Genomic DNA, 18,836 nt, shown 5'->3' with positions numbered 1-18,836 from the left:
TTGCAATGTTAAGAATTTGTCAGTTACATATGTGTGACTTAGGCTATGTCTGCAGTTAAAATGCTACAGCTGCACAGCTGTAGCACTTCAGTGTAAACACTACAGTGATGGGGAAGGGGGGTGGTAATCCACCTCCCCAAGAGGTGATAACTAGATTGATGGAAGAATTCTTCTGTTGACTTAGCACTGTCTACACCAGGGGTTAGGTCGGCTTAACTATGTCTCTTAGGGGTATGGATTTTTTACACTCCTGAGAGACGTAGCTATGCCAATGTAACTTTTCACTTTAGATCAGCCCTTAATTATTCAGATCAGTGTGATAGTTATGATAGATTTAAAAATGAACTAGGTAACTATCATCCTACAGGTAGCTGAAGCAAAAGAAAATGAAGTTAAAATTAATGAGGCCCGAGAGCATTACAGACCAGCGGCTTTGAGAGCGTCTCTTCTTTACTTTGTTGTTAATGACCTGGGCAAAATTAACCCCATCTATCAGTTCTCACTGAAGGTAAAGCTTTATTTCTGGTGTGATACAAAAGACCAAGCATGGGGGGTTGATTACAGCAATTAGCAACCGTTTATATTTGTATCAGCTATTAATATTTGCTACGTAAGGGGTGCTTGTGTGTGAGAGTGAGGGTTGTGCATTTTCCCACCAATTCCTCACAATATTGAACTTCCCAATAATCTCTCTTTTGTCAGATGTTTACATTCTGATTATGTGAGTAATGCTTACCTTATTTTTGTTAAATCTTCCTGCAAGGCCAAGTGAATAGAGAGATTTGAAGCATTCACTAAACAATGTATTACAATAAATATACTAAAAGTGACTGGCTGAGGACGGAAACTCTCCTTCCTTGAAACCACCAGCCTTTTCACTTTGAGGGAATGTGTTGGTTTTAGGATGTCCAGTGGGTGGGAAAAATTGGTGGAGTCAGTCAACATATGTTGTTTGCTCCTGAGTTAAATGAGTAGACTGAAAAATGTTGTCATTTGTGATCCAACCCCTTCTCCCCCCTTGGAGAAAACTTTCTCCAAGCCTACTCTTTCGGGGGGAGGGGGATGATCTTGTGCAGTGTCTCCATTTTGTACTGCTCAGGCACTTACTTCGAAAAGCCTTACATTGGAGATCTATTAAATTGCTCTTAAAACAAACAAACTAACAAAAATCCTTTTAAAAACAATGTGATCCTACATCTCATTAGGCCTTCAACACAGTCTTTCATAAAGCAATTGATCGGGCTGAAGCATCAGAGGATCTGCAGGGGCACATCACCAACCTGATAGAAGCTATTACATACTCTGCCTTCCTTTACACCAGTCAGGGACTTTTTGAAAAGGATAAACTCACCTTCCTAGCCCAGACAACTTTTCAGGTGAGGGGGGAAAAATTTCAGGCGGTAGTGGTGGGGAGTGTGGTTTATTTTACCTATTTCTTATTTACAAGAATATCAGTGTCGGAGGATACATCATATCTTCCTGTGGTTGTACAGCACCTAACATACTGTGAATGCTACTGCAATATAAATAATATTATTAACGTCCACAGGTATTTTATGTACGTCTTTATTATCTTTGAGCATTTAAAAATGTTCTTATACTCCTCTGCATACATTGTAGGGATGAAAATTATGGAAGTGCTGCTTGCAGTTCCCTAGGTACAGTTGTGTAGAGTTTGGCACTTATAGCAGAGATTCTCCAAGTAATAAAAATATCTTTTGATTTTGGGCTGAGATTATACATAAAGATTCAGGCCAGGTAGGATACAAGTAAATAATAAGTAGGTCCTACTTGACCCATCAGCCCCTGATCTTGGGGCTGGGTGAGACAGATTACACCCCCTACATCGTTTGCCTTTCTGACAATCTGGTCCCCCGGTCAGCACGCATGTCACAGGCTGTCTTTTATCCATTTCAAAGTTCCTTTGTTCAAGAGTTCCTGCCTGAAGGCCTGAGGTTTTGAGAAGGTCTCCTGAACCTGGTCATATTTCTGATGCATTTCTCCAGAGGTGATAGGAGGTAGTCTTCCAACAGTGGATTCACTGTATTGTCCATCTGAGCACTAAGAAATTGAATTAGTCATTGCTGGATTCCTGGGTAGCTGGGGAGAACTCCAGCTGGAATTAACTCTCAGGATAGAGATCGGTTTCAGAGTGGTAGCTGTGTTAGTCTGTATCAGCAAAAACAGCGAGGAGTCCTTATGGTACCTTAGAGACTAACAAATTTATTTGAGCATATGCTTTAATTCCCATTCTTCACAGTGTGCAAGGGGAGGAGAGACAACACAGATAGTGGTGGTAGGCATTTAGTTAAAAAGACACATTTGAATTGAAGATTTTTATTGTACATTCAACCTATGGGCTAGATTTGTCTCCCCTGATATAGTTTTGTGGTATTCCTGACGTGTTTAACTTCTGCAGATTCTTAAGCTTTCATTTAAAAAAAAATAAAAAAGTTGCCACCCCTTCTCATTGCAAAAAAACATTCCAAATGTGAGTCATTGTGGTCTCCCTGAGTCTGAAGAGAGCCTAGAACAATGACGCTGACAAGTGTGAACTTCCTGTCCCTCAGTATGTGTTCAAAGGGGGGTGGAGGACAAATGTAGGGAATTGTATGGAACTCAGGTTTCCTTAGCCACTTGAGTAGTGCTATTAAAAAAAAAATTCTTGTACAATCGAAGCCCAGAATAACTCTGATCTTTAAGGACTATGGTTTTAAATTTGTTTTTTTCATATAGCAACTCTTTTTACTGTAGTTAAGAATCATAAATCATAGCTATTATTGTAATCTAGCGATTTTTAAAGGACTTGGGTGCTCCTGCTAGCATAGAGCATAATGACAATTTTAACTTCTTCAAAATTATTTAGTTCAGAGGTTGTTGGTGGGGTTTTTTGGTGTCTTTTTAACAGTCTGAGGCAAGTTCTGCAGTGTGTACTACAAATGTAGTGCTAAGTTTGAAAATGTAATCTATAAGCTTTGTGAATAATGAAGGTCTAGGAATTGATCTCACTCCATTTCTTCTTTTATAATATATTTCTAGTCATTACTTTAAAATAATTGGCTAAAGCTAAATTCTTCTATTGGAGCTACAGAAGATTGTCACCAGAATTTTCAGTGTTTTATGCTGCCTATTCAATAATGTCTGTTGAGTGGTAAATGTTTTAAGTCACAAGTGACTGCCAAGTAAACCTGATGACCTTTTTCAATTTTGTATGCTGTCAAGATTCTGCTGAGAAGTAAAGAGATAGAACTCCTTGAATTGGATTTCCTGCTTCGATTCACAGTCGAACACACTCACAAGAGCCGTGTTGACTTTTTAACTCCTCAGTCATGGAGTGCCATTAGGGTACGTTTGGAGAATTGCTTTTCAGTTTTAAATTTTATTTCATGTTGTTTCTGGAGACCTCCTAGAGCTAGATAATGTCAGATAAAGTCATATATTCCATAGTAAATTTTAAAAATTGCAGTGCTGTTAAATGAGTTGTCCTTGCATTTTAATTTTTTTCCCCTGAGATGATAAAATCATATGTTTATTTCATGTGGAAATGCTGATTTTCTATAATCTCTGCATTCCTCCAGAAACGTAATTCTAATCTTCACACAGCTTCTTACTCTCAGAAAAAAACTAATCTTATGTGTTACAGTGTGTGGTAGCTGGGTATTTAACTGTAAACAGATTGTATGGAGATATAAAATGGAGTAATCTTTTACAAAAAACATTTATTCATATAGGCTGTAAGTATAAATTGTGCTTTAAATTAGGTCATAGGTGTCAAATAATATTACTAGTAAATATTATTAGTAAAATGTATTTCATTATCACCCCAACTATACGTCATGGGCATATCACCCGTTTGGTGTGTTCCAGGCCATTGCTCTAATGGATGAGTTCCGAGGGTTAGACAGAGATATCGAAGGGTCTCCTAAAAGATGGAAGAAATGGGTGGACTCAGAATGCCCAGAAAAGGAAAAGTTCCCACAGGAATGGAAAAACAAAAGCTCTCTTCAGAAACTTATCATCTTGAGGGCACTGCGCCCAGATAGAATGACCTATGCTCTTAGGTATGGTCTTTGACATTGTGTGTATGCATGGAACCACACATGAAGATGGCTTATTGGATGTGTAGCCCGCCTTGCTGAACTTTTCAATTATGGGAATCTAATTTACAAGCTATTTGGTCAGTCAGAGCCTGAGATTGATTATTGGCCTTTGTGGCAATAGTACAAGGCCTATCTATTCTTTTTCAGGTATTTGTGAGAAGGTGGTGGGATCAGATGGGGGTGATTGACTGATTATAGGGAATTGGCTTACTTATTTATAGATTGGTGATTTTATTCGATTCTATACATGTGCACTGAGCCACAAGGAGGGCCTCATTTATAATTCTTTTTAAAAATCTATGCTCCTGACTGCCCACTTTTTAGTCATATTTCTCTTTTAATATTCATTCTTTTTCTAGGGATAGCAGATAGATTCATGGGATGGTAATTCTCCATCTCACTCTTCTTTAAAAATCTGTGATCCTCAAAAAATTTCAGCCTTGTATACTTATCCAAAACCTCTGAGGTTTTTTTAAATCCCTTGCCTCCCAAAGAATAGTACCTTTCGCCCAACTGCCCAAACCCTACCAGCTATGCTACCATAGGTGCTGGAACTAGGGGTGCTGCGGCTGTGGCAACACCCCCTGGCTTGAAGTGGTTTCCATTATATACTGGGTTTGAAGTTTTGTTCAGTGGCTTTCAGCACCCCCACTATACAAATTGTTCCAGCACCCCTGTATGCAACCCGTGCTCACCCCTTCCTAGGAAGAAGCATTCCCTTACTGATTACTTGCTGTGCCTAGCTGTCCTTTCTATCACATAGTCATTGTCCCCTTTCCTGAACAGACATATGCCAGATTTTTCTGTACCCTCTTTACCACCTGGCTGCCCTTCCCTTCCTTAGCTTGCTTCCCTGACACTTTCATTAAAGAAAACTGCTGCTAGCCTAGGAGCAGCAGGTTATGTAGTCTGAGAAGAATGCAGGTCCCAAGTCTGTAATTGTGGATATTCTTGATGTCTTCAGTTTATACTTTATATTTATATAGAAACTTTGTGGAGGAAAAACTAGGTTCCAAGTACGTGGAGAGCACCAGGATGGACTTAGCAAAATCATATGAAGAGAGCAGTCCAGCCACTCCAGTGTTTTTCATCCTCTCCCCTGGAGTAGACCCTCTTAAAGATTTGGAGACACTTGGTGAGCCTGTTTTCAATAGGAGTTGTGCTTGCACAGGAGAAGGAGAGTAAATATCTATAGGCCCAATCCTGCTGGGCATTGAAGACAATGGGACTTTGGGCTTTGGTTTAAAGGGAGCAGGATTGGGTCCTAAATTTTAAAATCTTAAACAAAACCAAAACAATGTGTCCTCATAAAAGAATAGAAATTAATATGACAACGTTGGACTGGGTTTATTTTTAACAAAAGAGTTAAGTTGTAAAGTTTCCCCACCCCCCACCTATTTGTGGTAAATGGAGTGGATGAAAAGTGCAAGGCTATTAGCACTATAGTATGAAGAAATTTTTAGACTGAACATTCCTCTGCTTGGCATAATGCAAGTTTCTTTTGTACTGTTTTCTACCTTTTGACTAGATGAGGGCCAGAGGGCAATTTTCTCCATGCTCATGTAATCTTGTGCCCCCTGTGACTAAATAATGGTCATTATACAAACTATATTCAATTGTGTAAAGCACTGTCGCTTTATACTTAGGATTACTATTCCCCACAGACTCCACTGAGAATACCAGGTTAATACAGCTGTGACCTGACTGTGCTCAATTTAAACTCAGGCCTCACAAGGTGAGAGGCTTGTGCATTTACCCACTGAACCAATCAGTTAAAAAACTGATGTGATATCTACCACATGTTGCTCCTTTTTTATAAGGGAATTGCTTTGTACCCCCTGTAAGAGTTTCTAAAGCTCAGTAACAATGCCTAACATCTATCAAAATGTCAAAAGGTTCATTATCTTAAAACCAAGGGAACAGATTTCTGCAGGCTTTTTCTAATACCAGCAATAAGGCTGCTGTTGAGAGCTCGCAATTTTGCTTGTTGAAATTGTAAGGGTTTAGTGAAGTGCTTCAGAAGAACTTATACATATTTGCACCAGTGATAGTGAAATTAATGAGATGTTATCATTTTTTCCCCTTTCTGCTCTGTTCGATTCCTACCCTCGTCACTTCCCTTATAGGCAAAAAACTTGGGTTTACTATCGACTCTGGAAAATTCCATAATATCTCTTTAGGACAAGGTCAAGAGATGGTGGCAGAAGAGGCACTAGAGGAGGCTGCCACACATGGGCATTGGGTCATTCTCCAAGTAAGTGTTAAACAGCACAATAGATGATATTGGTGCACTCAGTTAGGTGAATGGCTGTGTTTGCTAGTAAAGTGACTGCAAGGTAAGGATTGTCCAACAAGGAACAACTTTCTGTGGAATTCAAAAAGGCTACGAACAAAACATTTTGTTTTGTTTTTCTTTTGCCTTTGCAAACAGCAAGGTAAATGTTCACATATATTGAGTGTTCATGGCATTCTGCCTTTACCCTCACATTTACAAGCACTACCTTTGTATTCCCAGTGGGGCCAGGAGAGATAATACAAGAAGGCTCCCTATGGCTAGGCATGATTATGTCCTCAGGAACACTCTTCTCCTACATAATTAAGAACTCTTGTTCCATTGAGTAGGCCATAATGGAGTCGTCTAATAAAATTAGAATGGCTAGCCCTTGGGAAGCTGTATAATCAGCACTGGAGTGCTGCTCTTCAGAGATAGCAGTAGCAGCTTTGGCTAGCATTGTGTGAATTGAGAATCCACTCTCTGCAACAAACAAAAAGCTCTTTACAATGCCCTGGTGAACTATCATTCTTGGTGCAGCCACAGAAGTTGACAGGAGCACTGGGAGTGTTAGTGTCACTAACGCAAGGTGCTGTGACCAGCAGTTTTACATTATATTGTATAGTGTGCTAATATATGTAATGGTCACATTGTCCTGAAACACTACTGGAAGTGTTGGTTCCAGACCTTGCCAATAAAAGGTATTAGGGGAGCCATATTATTCCTTCTAATTCTATTTTTACACCATCAGCACTGCATCAGCTTGTCAACCTAATTATCTGCTGCAAACGTTAGCTGCTGTTTAGTTGTTCTTGTAATAAAATAAATAATAGGAGTGACTAAAGGCCCCAACTGAGGTCAGGGCCACATTGTGCTAGGCACTGTACTGAAACAGAGAAAATATTTTTAAAAAATAATTGAGATTTTAATTATAACATTTTCACTGTTTTTTCCAACTCACTTTACCGGTGAGCTATTCAAGCTTATCTACCAGGAGGTGTGCCTTTCAGCTAATATTAATATAGTTCTTACTAAGCAAAGCAATGGTATTATCTGAGAAAACAGAGAGAGAAGGAGCTGAAAAGTGGTGGATTTCAATGTAATTTGAGAGTGCTCAGCACCTCACAGGCTCAGGCCTAGAAGCAGGGGTAATGAGGGCAGGGGTAATGAAGCCTCAGGTGACAAAGGTGAAGGCTTCTCCCCAGGCACAGTGTGTCCCAATCACTCCGCCTCTTCCTGCCCTGTAACAGGCCTTTATAGCCCCAGGTGTAGCACTTCCCCCTTCAACAGGAGCACCTGGGCCCACCTGCTCTGACTCGGGAGCTTTTGGCAATATAGTGCTTTTCAGCTCTTCAGCTCGTGGTGCTTTTGTAGTCTAACAACCTAGAAAATCACACACCATTCTTGTCTAATATGCCCAGGCTGGTCACACCTGAAGCATACAAAGGGTTCCCCTCAGCCACCACCTTGAGGGCTTCCACTAGACTGTGGGACTACCCCGGCCCCCTGTAGCTCTTGTATATTACCCCATTTTTGTCCATTTGAGAATTTTCCCTTTGAGAGCTTCCCTGGGCCACCACCTTTGGCTTCCCCTCAGTTTACCATCCTGCCCTGGCTGCTCGTTTCCCTTGGCCTCAAAGAAGGCCTCTGCCCATTCAACAGCTTCTCCCTTCTCTCTCACCCAGCTGTTGGCTTCCAAGGGGACAATCTTTAGGAACTGATCCAGGACAATTTGGTCCATGATTCTCTCTCTCTCCAGCTGGCCTTGGGGCAGAGCCACGGAGGCATGAGATCCTGTAATTTCTGAGCCACCACTCGTGGCTGTGCCCGTCATGAAAATGGTTCTACCTGAAACCAGTATTTCTAGGCCTCTAGAGTCAGTCCCTCTCGATCCAGAATGGCTGCCTTCACTGCCAGATAGGAGATCACCTGCTCTTTGCTTATTGCTCAGTAAGTGGCCTGAGCTTTGCCCATCAGGAATGGTGCTACATGAGCCATCCAGGTTGATCCTTCTCATCCTGCGTTGCTTGCCACTCTCTCAAACACTCAGAGGACACCTTTGGGATTGTGTTTTGGTCCCTGCTTTGACTGAGGCCAGCCAGCTCATGGTTCCATCACCAACCATGTTGCCCGGCATCCCTTAGCCCAACTGTTCTGTAACCACACTCGTTGTTGAAAGGGGGCATCTTGTCACCTCTGTTTAATGGCGAACTGTGCCTCCTGCTGTTTCTTCAGGTTCTTCATCAATTGTATGAGCAGAACCTGGGTCGTCTGCTGCTGCTCTTGTTGCCACTGTACCGTGACCATCTGCTGCTGCTGTCCTGTTATAAACAGGCAGATCGCAGCCTCCATTTTTCCTCTTTCCCACGCAAATGTGGTACAGGACAGTCAATGTCATGGGCTCAGCTTTCTCTTCACTGGGCACCAAAGATCCACCTTACTCCCTCCCCGCTAGTATCCGGGGCTGATTTGAGATGCCCACATTCTCCACCATCTGTGACACAACAAGGCTTCTCCCATAGCTGAGAGGCATTCCCTGCCACACCCAGTCTCCTTTCCTTTAGGTATATTGTCCAAACGTAAGCCAATAAACAAACAAGACACCAGCCCCTTAGCTCACCTTTTGTCCTAGGGTTTCATGGACTCCCTTCCCTAGGATCTCTGGTAATCCTGCTTCTGGCAGCTTTCTAGTCCCAGCCAACTCCCTTCTCAGACAGTCCTCCTTCAGCTCTGCTGCTCTTCTGGAATAGCAGCTCCAGGGCAACCTTCCTGGCCCCTTATGCCAATGGCCACCACAGGAGTTAGTGCCACTCCTCTGGGGTTCCTCTCCCCAGGCACAGTGTGTCCCAATCACTCCTCCTCTTCCTGCCCTGTAACAGGCCTTTATAGCCCCAGGTGTAGCACTTCCCCCTTCAACAGGATCACCTGGGCCCACCTGCTCTGACTCAGGGGAGCTGAGCCAAGTCTATTCACAGGGACCAGCTGCCCCATGACGGGGCCCAGTTCCATAAAACACTTTAGTATGTGCTTAAGAGCTTTGCTGAACAGGGATGAAATTACTCATATGCTTAAAGTTAACCATGTGTTTTAGTGCCTTGCTAAATCAAGGCTTGAAACCTTCAGAGGCTAGTGAAATATCTGCTAATGTAACTGATGTCCTTCTTAGAATCTTTAATTTTTCTGCTTCTGCATCACCATTTAATAGTGCTCATTTAATAGTGAAATGTCATTTGGAGTTGAGTGCCTGATCCTTTTCATGAAACTGACTTAACAGTGTATTTAAAGCTATTTTTAATATGTGTGTATACTTTACTTCTGAAATAATAAACCTATTCTTATCTCACAATGACTGTTCCATGTTTTCCAACAGAATGTTCATCTAGTAGCCAAGTGGTTGGGGACCTTAGAGAAACTCCTTGAACAATACAGCAAAGGAAGCCACTCTGATTTCCGGGTCTTTATTAGTGCTGAACCAGCTCCAACCCCAGAAGAACACATCATCCCTCAAGGAATTCTAGAAAACTCAATTAAAATTACCAGTGAACCCCCTACTGGGGTGCTAGCTAATTTGCATGCTGCCCTCTACAACTTTGACCAGGTAAGAACAACATTTACATAATCTATGGGTTTGGGTTTTTTAATTACTACAAACTTTTGTAAATAACTGGTCTACCAGGGCTGGGAGCTTGTTGCTGGGGTCACGGTATCCATTCCATATGAAAACAAAGGTCACAGAAGGCTAACCAGCTCTGCCCTATCCTGCCTCCTTGTAATCAGTTTCCCATCATCATGGGGCAAAGTGCTTCAGATACTATCCCTGATTGTATTTCCCAGTATTAGGTAGTGGAGCGCAGTATAGGGTTAGCCAACACAATGCTTTCCTTTTGTCAGTCAGGGAAGCAGCACATCAGACATGTAGCTGTATTGGCCACCTCAACATCAGAGAAATGTCATGGCCCAGCATTTGATACTCTGCCTCTCAACTAGTGATCTAAGAGTGCCATGTCAGCTCTCCCTTTCCTACCATGACGTCTTCCAACCCGTGACAGCTCCCCCACCGCTGCAAATTCCTGCCAGTGCCTGTTAAATATAATCTTCCCACCCCTATTAGTAGTAGTAGTAGTAGTAGTAGTATTTTTAATTCTCACAAAGGGATTGTATAGCCCAAATCATGGTGGTGTATCCTTCTCTATTATCAGTAGGTACCATGTGTCCATCCATCTCTTTTCCTTGGTAGCCCTAGCCCAGATCTGGTGATTTTCAGAACATACCCAACTGTTTTCCCAAGTTCTTCCGGAGGTGGATGGATGAGTTGATTGAGGGTGATTTGAGGGAGCAGGGAGGCTGGTTGGGTGATATGATGTTGGAAAGAGGCAGGAAGGACTTTTCTTCTTTGGTTAGATCTACGAGCGTCACTGTATCTGGACACCCTACTTTTTTTTTTTTTTTAAAGTGGATATTATGTAATGCTTGTTCGTTCCAGCAGCACATTACAGAAAGGACTGGCTTAACGAGCCACTTGCAGAGTCCCCCAGTGTCTGGGATTCCCCAGATGTTGAAGAGTCTCCACACTGATTACTACAGTACTTCAACACACTAGGCATGGCTGCCTAGTGTGTCAAACAGCCCTAGGGCAATGGGCAGCCAGCATAATGTAAACCTTGAGACTGACATGTACCATGCACATGCACATGCTGAGCAGACAAAGGCCAGTCTGAGCATCAGGCATGTATGTAAGTGGGACTTTGCACAGTTCAGGTGGCACAAAGTGTGTCTTCTGGCCACAGTTGGTCAAGTTCCCCTTGTACAAGGAAAAGTCCACAGGCAAAAATCTAGCTTGTACAGTGGGACTGGCTCCTGTGCCAGCCACTCCACCACTTCCTCAGGCATGGGGGAAACAGTTAGCTGCTGTGATAGTAAATTGGTATTACTGAAGATTGTTTAACTGAAAGGCATGTGAATGGCGATCTATTTCAATGTAACAGCAATTCTGGGTCTTGAAAAGTTTGTATATTTCTTAATTTACATAAATTCACCTAAATTATAGAAACTCAAACTACATAAACTAAATTTCAATAAGACCTATTAATAATCTCTACAATGAAACCTGCAGGTAATTTTTTAAACCTCAGTCTTGTTCCTTTTTAAATATGGTGAATATTATTTTCTTTTATGATGATGAAGCAAAACCCCTTATTTCCTTACAGATGAATTCTAAGGTTGATGAATTAGATACTTAAGATAAATCCTCTCTTTCACTTGCCTTTTAATGTTAATATTTGTAACATTCTTGATCATCCATGTTAATGTATATCCCATAAGGCAGCAATATGACTGCAAATTGACAGAAAACAGTGATTGTTATATGCGATATCTTGACTCTCTTATTGATAGCCTCTACGATTAATTTTATTATTTATTGTAACTTCAAGTCCATTTAGTGGCCTTTTTCTTTAGTTTTGAGTCTGATTGTAATATTACAGCCTTTTTTTGCAAACCAATTGTTTTGACTCTAGTTTGAAACTATAAAAAAAAGCCGTCTCGCAAAGAAAGAAAACCCAACAAAATGTATATAACCAATTCATTAGTTGTCCCACCTCTCCCCAAAAGAAAAGCCTTAGTGAAGAATTTGACCTTACTCTAAAAATAGAGTTGGCTGAGTAGACAATATTTATGAACATTTGCTCCATTCTAAATTATTCTTAGGTTGGACCATGTCCAACCCTTTTAATTTGCTGGGCACAACGTGATTTTTTTTAGCACAAATGTTTAGGGACTGGCTGCATACCCTTTTTATGAATTCCTGTGCTTGTATACAAATAAGGGTATTTGCTGTTTGATGTTGGTCTTTCATTATTCACCTGTATAAAATTTTTCTGAAAAACTGCTGGGAAGGAGAGAACAGGAAGAGGAAGCAATGGCCAACTGCCTCAGGGCCTTGCCAGCAGGGAGATATAAGGGGAAAAGGGGCTTAAGAATGGGGGAATAGCATTCCTTGGTGTCCACTCCACAACCTATTTCTCCCTTGACACCCCGTTCCTCTTGGAGTCTGTTACTCTGGGAGGACTTGTAGATCACTTTCCAGTTTCAGTTCAGGACTGCCCTTCTACAAATGGATAAGCTGTGGATACAGAATCAAGCTCATCCATCTCATTGAAATGTGCCAAGGTAAAGACTATTATAACTGTATGTACTTTAGTATTCTAGTGATTCAAATATTTGATGTGCAGGAATTTTGTCTCTAGCACACATGAAGAAGGGCCTGAAGTTATTTGCCTTGATAAAAATGAGGCATGATGGTGAAAATTTTAAGTGCCACTTTCTAAGAAACCCCTTTGGGCAACACAGAATACAGAGAGCTCCACATCAGGTTTTCTGGGCCAGAGAAATGGTGGTTATGATGTGAGGGCGGCAGAGGAAATGAAGGAGGAGATCCTGGAGGATTCCTAGGGGAAATAATCGTGTGTACTCTTGGTTAAGCAGACAGTTTTTATAGTGGCAATTTTTGTTGTACAACTATATAGTTGTTTATAATACATCGTCACAGCATATTTTATTTTTTTTTAGTAGAAAGCTGAAATATATCGGTGAAGACTGTTTTTAGCAAAAGCATGTTGCACGGAGTTGTTTAGTTAAAATATTACTGATTGAGGGTGACTTTTTCAAAAATGGGAAATGCTGTTATGCCTAGGAGGGTTGTTTATCTGAAATGTGAATCTTAAAGCTGGCACAAAGGAGAAATTATTGCAACTTTGATTTTCTGACACCTTAATTCATCCTGGGATATTTAAAAGGCATCTAGTAAGAAATAGTTCTCATACAGACAGGACATCCTGGAATTTGAAGAGATACTTTAATTTAACTCTGTTCCAAATTAAAATATGGCTCACTTGTTTTTTAAAGATTTGAACTGTATTATCAATTTCTAATGGTGAGATTTTTCAACAGGAAACTCTAGTTGTATTTTCTTATGGTCGTCAGTCAATGGTGGTTGAGGCAAACTTTTGCACTACAGACTCTTTGGCAGATATATCAAGACTAAATTAAGTACTTACTGTCATTATTATGTTTCTTGTAAAGTTATTTGACATTTCAGTAGGAGCAACTGCAGTTTTAAAAAATATTCATTACACTATAGCCAGCCGCAGGTAGGACAAATTTTGTGTTGTGTGGATTTCTATATGAGGGTCAGGAAGATTGAGTCCAATTCATAAATCCTATTCTAATATTGTATTTCTGATTATTTAATTCACTAATTTGCCCAGAAGAAATTTTGTTATAGGACTTGATGCTCCCCGCCATGAGTTGTCTCCCAGTCTTTGTGTGGGGGAAACATGTTTTCCTGCTCACAATTTCCTACTCATTCTTCCATTAGGGAAGGTGATTTGCCTTGACAGCCAGAGATTTAGCCCCCAGATATTTTGTATACCTAAGATGTATATGGATATCAAAAATCAGTTGTAATATTAATTACTTCTTACACACAATTATGGCAATTCAAAAGAGTTTGGGGGCACAAGGGAATGTAGATTCAGGATCATACTTTAGAAAAATATTTTAAAGTTTGACTCAGGAACTTAAAAAAAAGAAGCTGTACAGAAACTCCTATTTCCAAGTTTCTGTCAATGAAGACTAAAGAAAACAATTAAATTACAATTACCAAACATACCTTTTTTGGAAAAGGCACATAAAATCTGAGCGAGATTGATAACTTCTCTATGGAATTTTAAACTACTCTATAGAATTCTATAGTGGGAATACCATTCTCTGTGAGATTGTCTTTAAGGTGGTCTATTTTATAAAAAATATCCTCTATTAAATTATATGGTTTTTAAGTAATAAAAATCATATATAAAAAAACTTATTTAATTTCTATAGTCTAATTGGGTTAAATCCTACTAAATTCTATAGGCCTCTTCCATAAGGGCAGTACAGTGCTCCTTCTTATATAAAAAGATAAATTATCTGGTCAACAATTCTGTTTAACTATAATAAAAAGTATATAGAGTGAAAAATACTTAGGCTCCAATCTTGCAAACACCGCTCCATTTGCTTAACTTCAAATGTGTGAGTAGTCCCATTGGCCCAAGTAAGGCAACTACGCCTATAACGTAATGGTCATTGAATAAAAACATTGCTTTTCTTCTTTGGCAGGATACACTTGAATTGTGCTCCAGGGAGACGGAGTTTAAAAGCATACTCTTTTCTCTGTGCTACTTTCATACTTGTGTGTCTGGGAGGCTCAAGTTTGGACCGCAAGGCTGGAATCAAAGATATCCTTTCAATACTGGAGATCTCACCATTTGTGTCAATGTCCTCTACAACTATTTAGAGGCACACACTAAAGTAAGAATTAGTGGTCAAGTAACCTCTTACCAAGATTGTTCTGAATCTGTCAGTCTTGGATACTGAAGGAGTGGGACATAATTTCTCTGTGCAGCTGTTATTAAAATAGCTTACATTATATGCATCTATTGCTGAGTATGAAAATATACCAGATCAAAGGTTTTTCAGTAGTGGATGCTTGAACTTCATAATATAGGTCAAACCAGTTCCACATCAGCAGCTTAGCGCAAAAAAAAAAAATGTCCTTCATTATGTTAACAAAAACAGTGGTTTACATGTGCATATATGCCAAATTCATTAGGCAGGTAATGAAGCATTTGCACAAATGTAATTACATACAGCAATTCTGACAGTTCATAACACTGCATTAATAATCACTACAATTAGTTCTGATGATGGAAGCAATTTACAACACGTCACATGTATAAATAATGGTGCATTTCCTGCATGTGTCATTATTATGTATTAAGGATACCACCTTGTTGTGACTTTCTCTGTAATGTTCCCCCGAGTGGAAGTTAAGGGTAGATGAGTGATTTTATTTCTAAGCGATAGCATATTTTACAGTTGTGTGGTTTAAATGCTCAGTTAATGTCATTTTTTAAGTTCTGTAAATCCAAAGCCTGAATAATAGCAATGATTATTCAGCATTTAATGGGGTAGATAGTAAGTAGGTCCTCTGATACCACCTTTTTCAATAACTTAAACATTTCGGAGATCAGCAGAGGGTTTTTAAAAAAAATATGTGACATGTTACGTTCAATGACATACATTTACTTGTGTGTCCCGGTTTGTAGTCATTACATGTATTTGTTCTTGTTTTCCTTTTTTTCTTTTCACTGATCCTTTTTGCTAATAGGACATGAAATTGAATTTCCTTCATTTGGTATTTAGTGTCACATTTGAAATAATTGCTTAATTTTATAGTGATGATTTAACAATGGTTCTCATTTAGAAAATGACTCTGTAAAATCAACTTATTCTAACCCTTATTTTTCTTTACTGATAAATCTCCTTTTCTCTTTAGGCTCTGTTCTCAAAATAACTACTCATAAGCTTAATAAGTAGCTACTAGTAGCTGAAAGCCATGCTGTCATATAGGTATAATTTATAAAGTCGTGTGTGTTTAAAAAAAATTAAAAAGAGGCCAAAAATGGCTGAGAATTTAAAAATTGGTTGGTAACAGACCACGAATCTCAGCAATGATTGAATCTAATGATATTCTAAACAAAGAGCTCTCAACCATACTTCTTTTTGCGTCCATCACTTCACACTGACTCGACAGATGTTGCTGGTTGTGTGGGTGGTTCTGTTGATTTGTGTGGATGTCAGTTGGGTGCACAGGTGTGGCAGTTTGGCCAAGTAATCCACCATTTGTTCAGTCTCCCATATATAACCAATTAAACTTTTACATGCAAATTAGCTGTAAAGTAAGGATGGTGATTGGTTGAGTTACTTCTGATCTCATAGTTATCAATGGGCCAGTCTACAATAGAAGTACTACATCACTACATCTGGTGAAAACACTCTATGCTGATGGGAGAGAGCTCTCCTGTTGGTGTAATAAATCCACCTCTGTGTGAGGTGGTAGCTACATTGGCGGGAGAAGCTCTCCTGCTGACATAGCGCTGTCCACACTGGCGCTTGGATTGGTATAACTTATGTCACTCGAAGGGGTGGCTTATTCACACCCCTGAGTGACGTAAGTTATACCAAAGTAAGTGATAGTGTAGACTTGGCCTACGACTCTTGGTGTGGCATAGACACATGCCTTACTGTAGCTGTCCACTGCCTGGGTATAATCTGTAAAGTAAAAAATGGTTGAAAACTTAGAAAACTATATGGTAACAGACCACAACAACCAGAGATTATTCAATCTGGTGATATTCTGAATAAAAAGAGTTTTTGGCCATACTTGTAGCTGCCTCCGTTGCTTCATACGGAGTCAACAGACATTTTAGGCTTCAGAGGGACACACAGTGTGACATTCCTGGAATCTTATTATATAAATACTAGTTCAGGTGGGGGGGCAGGAGAGAGAATTACTTAACCTTGCCTTTTGGTAGTATTGCATACTTTTCATATTAATAATTTGTGGGTGAGCAGGTTATAGCACATTGCATTGTAGCTTTATGGTCATTTTAAAATGTAGATACAAGAGGAAAAAAGGAGTCTTAAGAGAAATCAAATGTAGTGTGAAGACAGAGCCAAATCCTGCTCACCTTACTCATGGGACTACTTGCGTTCGTAAGTTAGAGCAGCAAGAATTGACCCACGGAGCACAAAGTCAATGTTGAAGACTGGGAGACAGATTCTCAGCTGGGGTAAAAATTGTCACAGCTTCATTGAAGTCAGTGCTGCTATGACAATTTACACCAGCTGAGGACCTTATCTTTGGACACTTAATTCTCTTGTGGCTCTTAGCTGACACAACCCAATCCATTTCCCCATGGGTGAAATTCCCTTCGCCCACACAAAGCCCAAGTATATGAGCTCTCTGCAAGTGGAATTCAGAGTGGTTGTGGAAACAAAATCAACACAGGGCCCAGGTGCACAGCTGCTGTTCAACCCACTCCTTCACCCACCACACTTGTTTTTCAAGTATATGGGATAGAACAGTGACCAGCTGTGTAGAGTATTGGGGCCATTTGATCCTTCCACTATGTGGCCTTCTGTACCAGTATATACGAGACCTTTCCTGTGGCATGCAATTGTATAGGCGCCCCTGTGCAGCTGCTCAGTAGGTAAACTCCTCCTACAGCATAGCCCCTGTGCAGGACTTGAGTAGTGTGGAGGTTGAATTTCAGTCTCCATGAACACATCAGGCTAATTTCCTACAGAGTACAATGTTAATTATGCAGACCTGTTATCCAAAAAGCCCTTTTATCCAAAACAGAGAACATGTCCCTGATCTCTCGTGATTACACTGAAATTTCTCTCTTAAATCAGAAGCCTTGATTATCTAAACATTGTCAATGTCCCCCATGACATGTGGCTAATTGAGGTTATACTGAATTAGAATATTGCTATACTCTTCTAAGACGCAAACACTTTGAACAAGGTTATCTGGCACAAAGAGAAAAGGCAATTTCCTTACCAACAAATACCAGTGTATTGAAATAAATATATAGTAGATTGAGGAATGTATTAGTTGCATTTTTATAGCCAATAAGGAGAAAAACTTGTTTAATTGTGAGTTTATTCCTTTTTATTCTGAACCAAAAGTTGTTAATATTTTTCTTAGAGATGTGCTGTTCAGCCTTTCCTGAGACAGTATGTAGCATAGTTTATTACATTCTGGTGACTTCTTTCTCTTTTTCATTCAGTTCAAACCAGTTTAAAAGGAAGGTGCAATAAGACTTTCACTTATTCAAATTCAAATAAACTTGTAGCAAGTACACTGGAATAGCTGTAGCTATTTTACTTGTTCAGTTCTGTCACATCATGCAACATACAAAGCCTATAATTAAGTTTTTATTTGAACTGTTAGGAGGCAAATACTGCCCCTGAGGGTGTAAAGGTTTCTGTCTGGAAAGGCTTCATCACAAACTGGCATATCAAGGATAGCAAAGAGAGGCTTTGAATCTTGCTAAGCCAAATTTAAAAAAAAAAGACAGTGGTTTCTTGAGTAAAATATGCTACTATCATTAATCAGAAACTGGAGGTATGGCACTATGACCATAACTGCAATTAACATAATCCTCAAGCAATTTGGTAGTGATGGCATAAATATTAATTCCATTTTTACTGAAATTCTTGAATGCATCCCAAATTCAAACAATATAGACTTTCACTTCCTCAGCATTTTCTAGAGAGGAGATATAAAAAACTACAATCAGATAAAAGTTTTTGTTTTCCCCCTTAAAACAGACATAGTAGTTAGTAGGTTTCCTTCCAGTTGCTCATAAGGACTATGTTTTCAAAGGTCTGGATAGGGAAATACATATATTTGTCAATTAGTTATGTTCTCTTACCTCATGCAGTGTTTTGAAAATGTACTTTGCTCCTTAAAAGATTTTTATAAGGGGTAGGATAAAAATCATAACTTATGACTCAATTGATATTGGTTTGCACAATTGGTGATTTTTAACTGTAACCTTGATATTTTTTAATCAGCT

General features: G+C 39.7%; 1 protein-coding gene across 1 annotated transcript in view; it reads left to right on the top strand.

The window, feature by feature from the left end:
• The window catches only part of DNAH11 (dynein axonemal heavy chain 11), a 274,673-nt gene that overhangs the window by 237,222 nt on the left and 18,615 nt on the right, over window positions 1-18,836 (top strand). The window contains exons 68-75 of the mRNA XM_065398425.1: window positions 368-508; window positions 1,206-1,376; window positions 3,223-3,345; window positions 3,868-4,061; window positions 5,087-5,235; window positions 6,227-6,354; window positions 9,743-9,970; window positions 14,527-14,718. Of these exons, the coding sequence (XP_065254497.1) occupies window positions 368-508; window positions 1,206-1,376; window positions 3,223-3,345; window positions 3,868-4,061; window positions 5,087-5,235; window positions 6,227-6,354; window positions 9,743-9,970; window positions 14,527-14,718 (1,326 nt within the window). The remainder of the gene's footprint in view (window positions 1-367; window positions 509-1,205; window positions 1,377-3,222; window positions 3,346-3,867; window positions 4,062-5,086; window positions 5,236-6,226; window positions 6,355-9,742; window positions 9,971-14,526; window positions 14,719-18,836) is intronic.

This window comes from Emys orbicularis, chromosome 2 (genome assembly GCF_028017835.1).
Source record: "Emys orbicularis isolate rEmyOrb1 chromosome 2, rEmyOrb1.hap1, whole genome shotgun sequence".
Taxonomy (NCBI): Eukaryota; Metazoa; Chordata; order Testudines; family Emydidae; genus Emys; species Emys orbicularis.
Note: the sequence above shows the minus strand (reverse complement) of the source record. Positions and strands in the feature narration are given on the sequence as shown.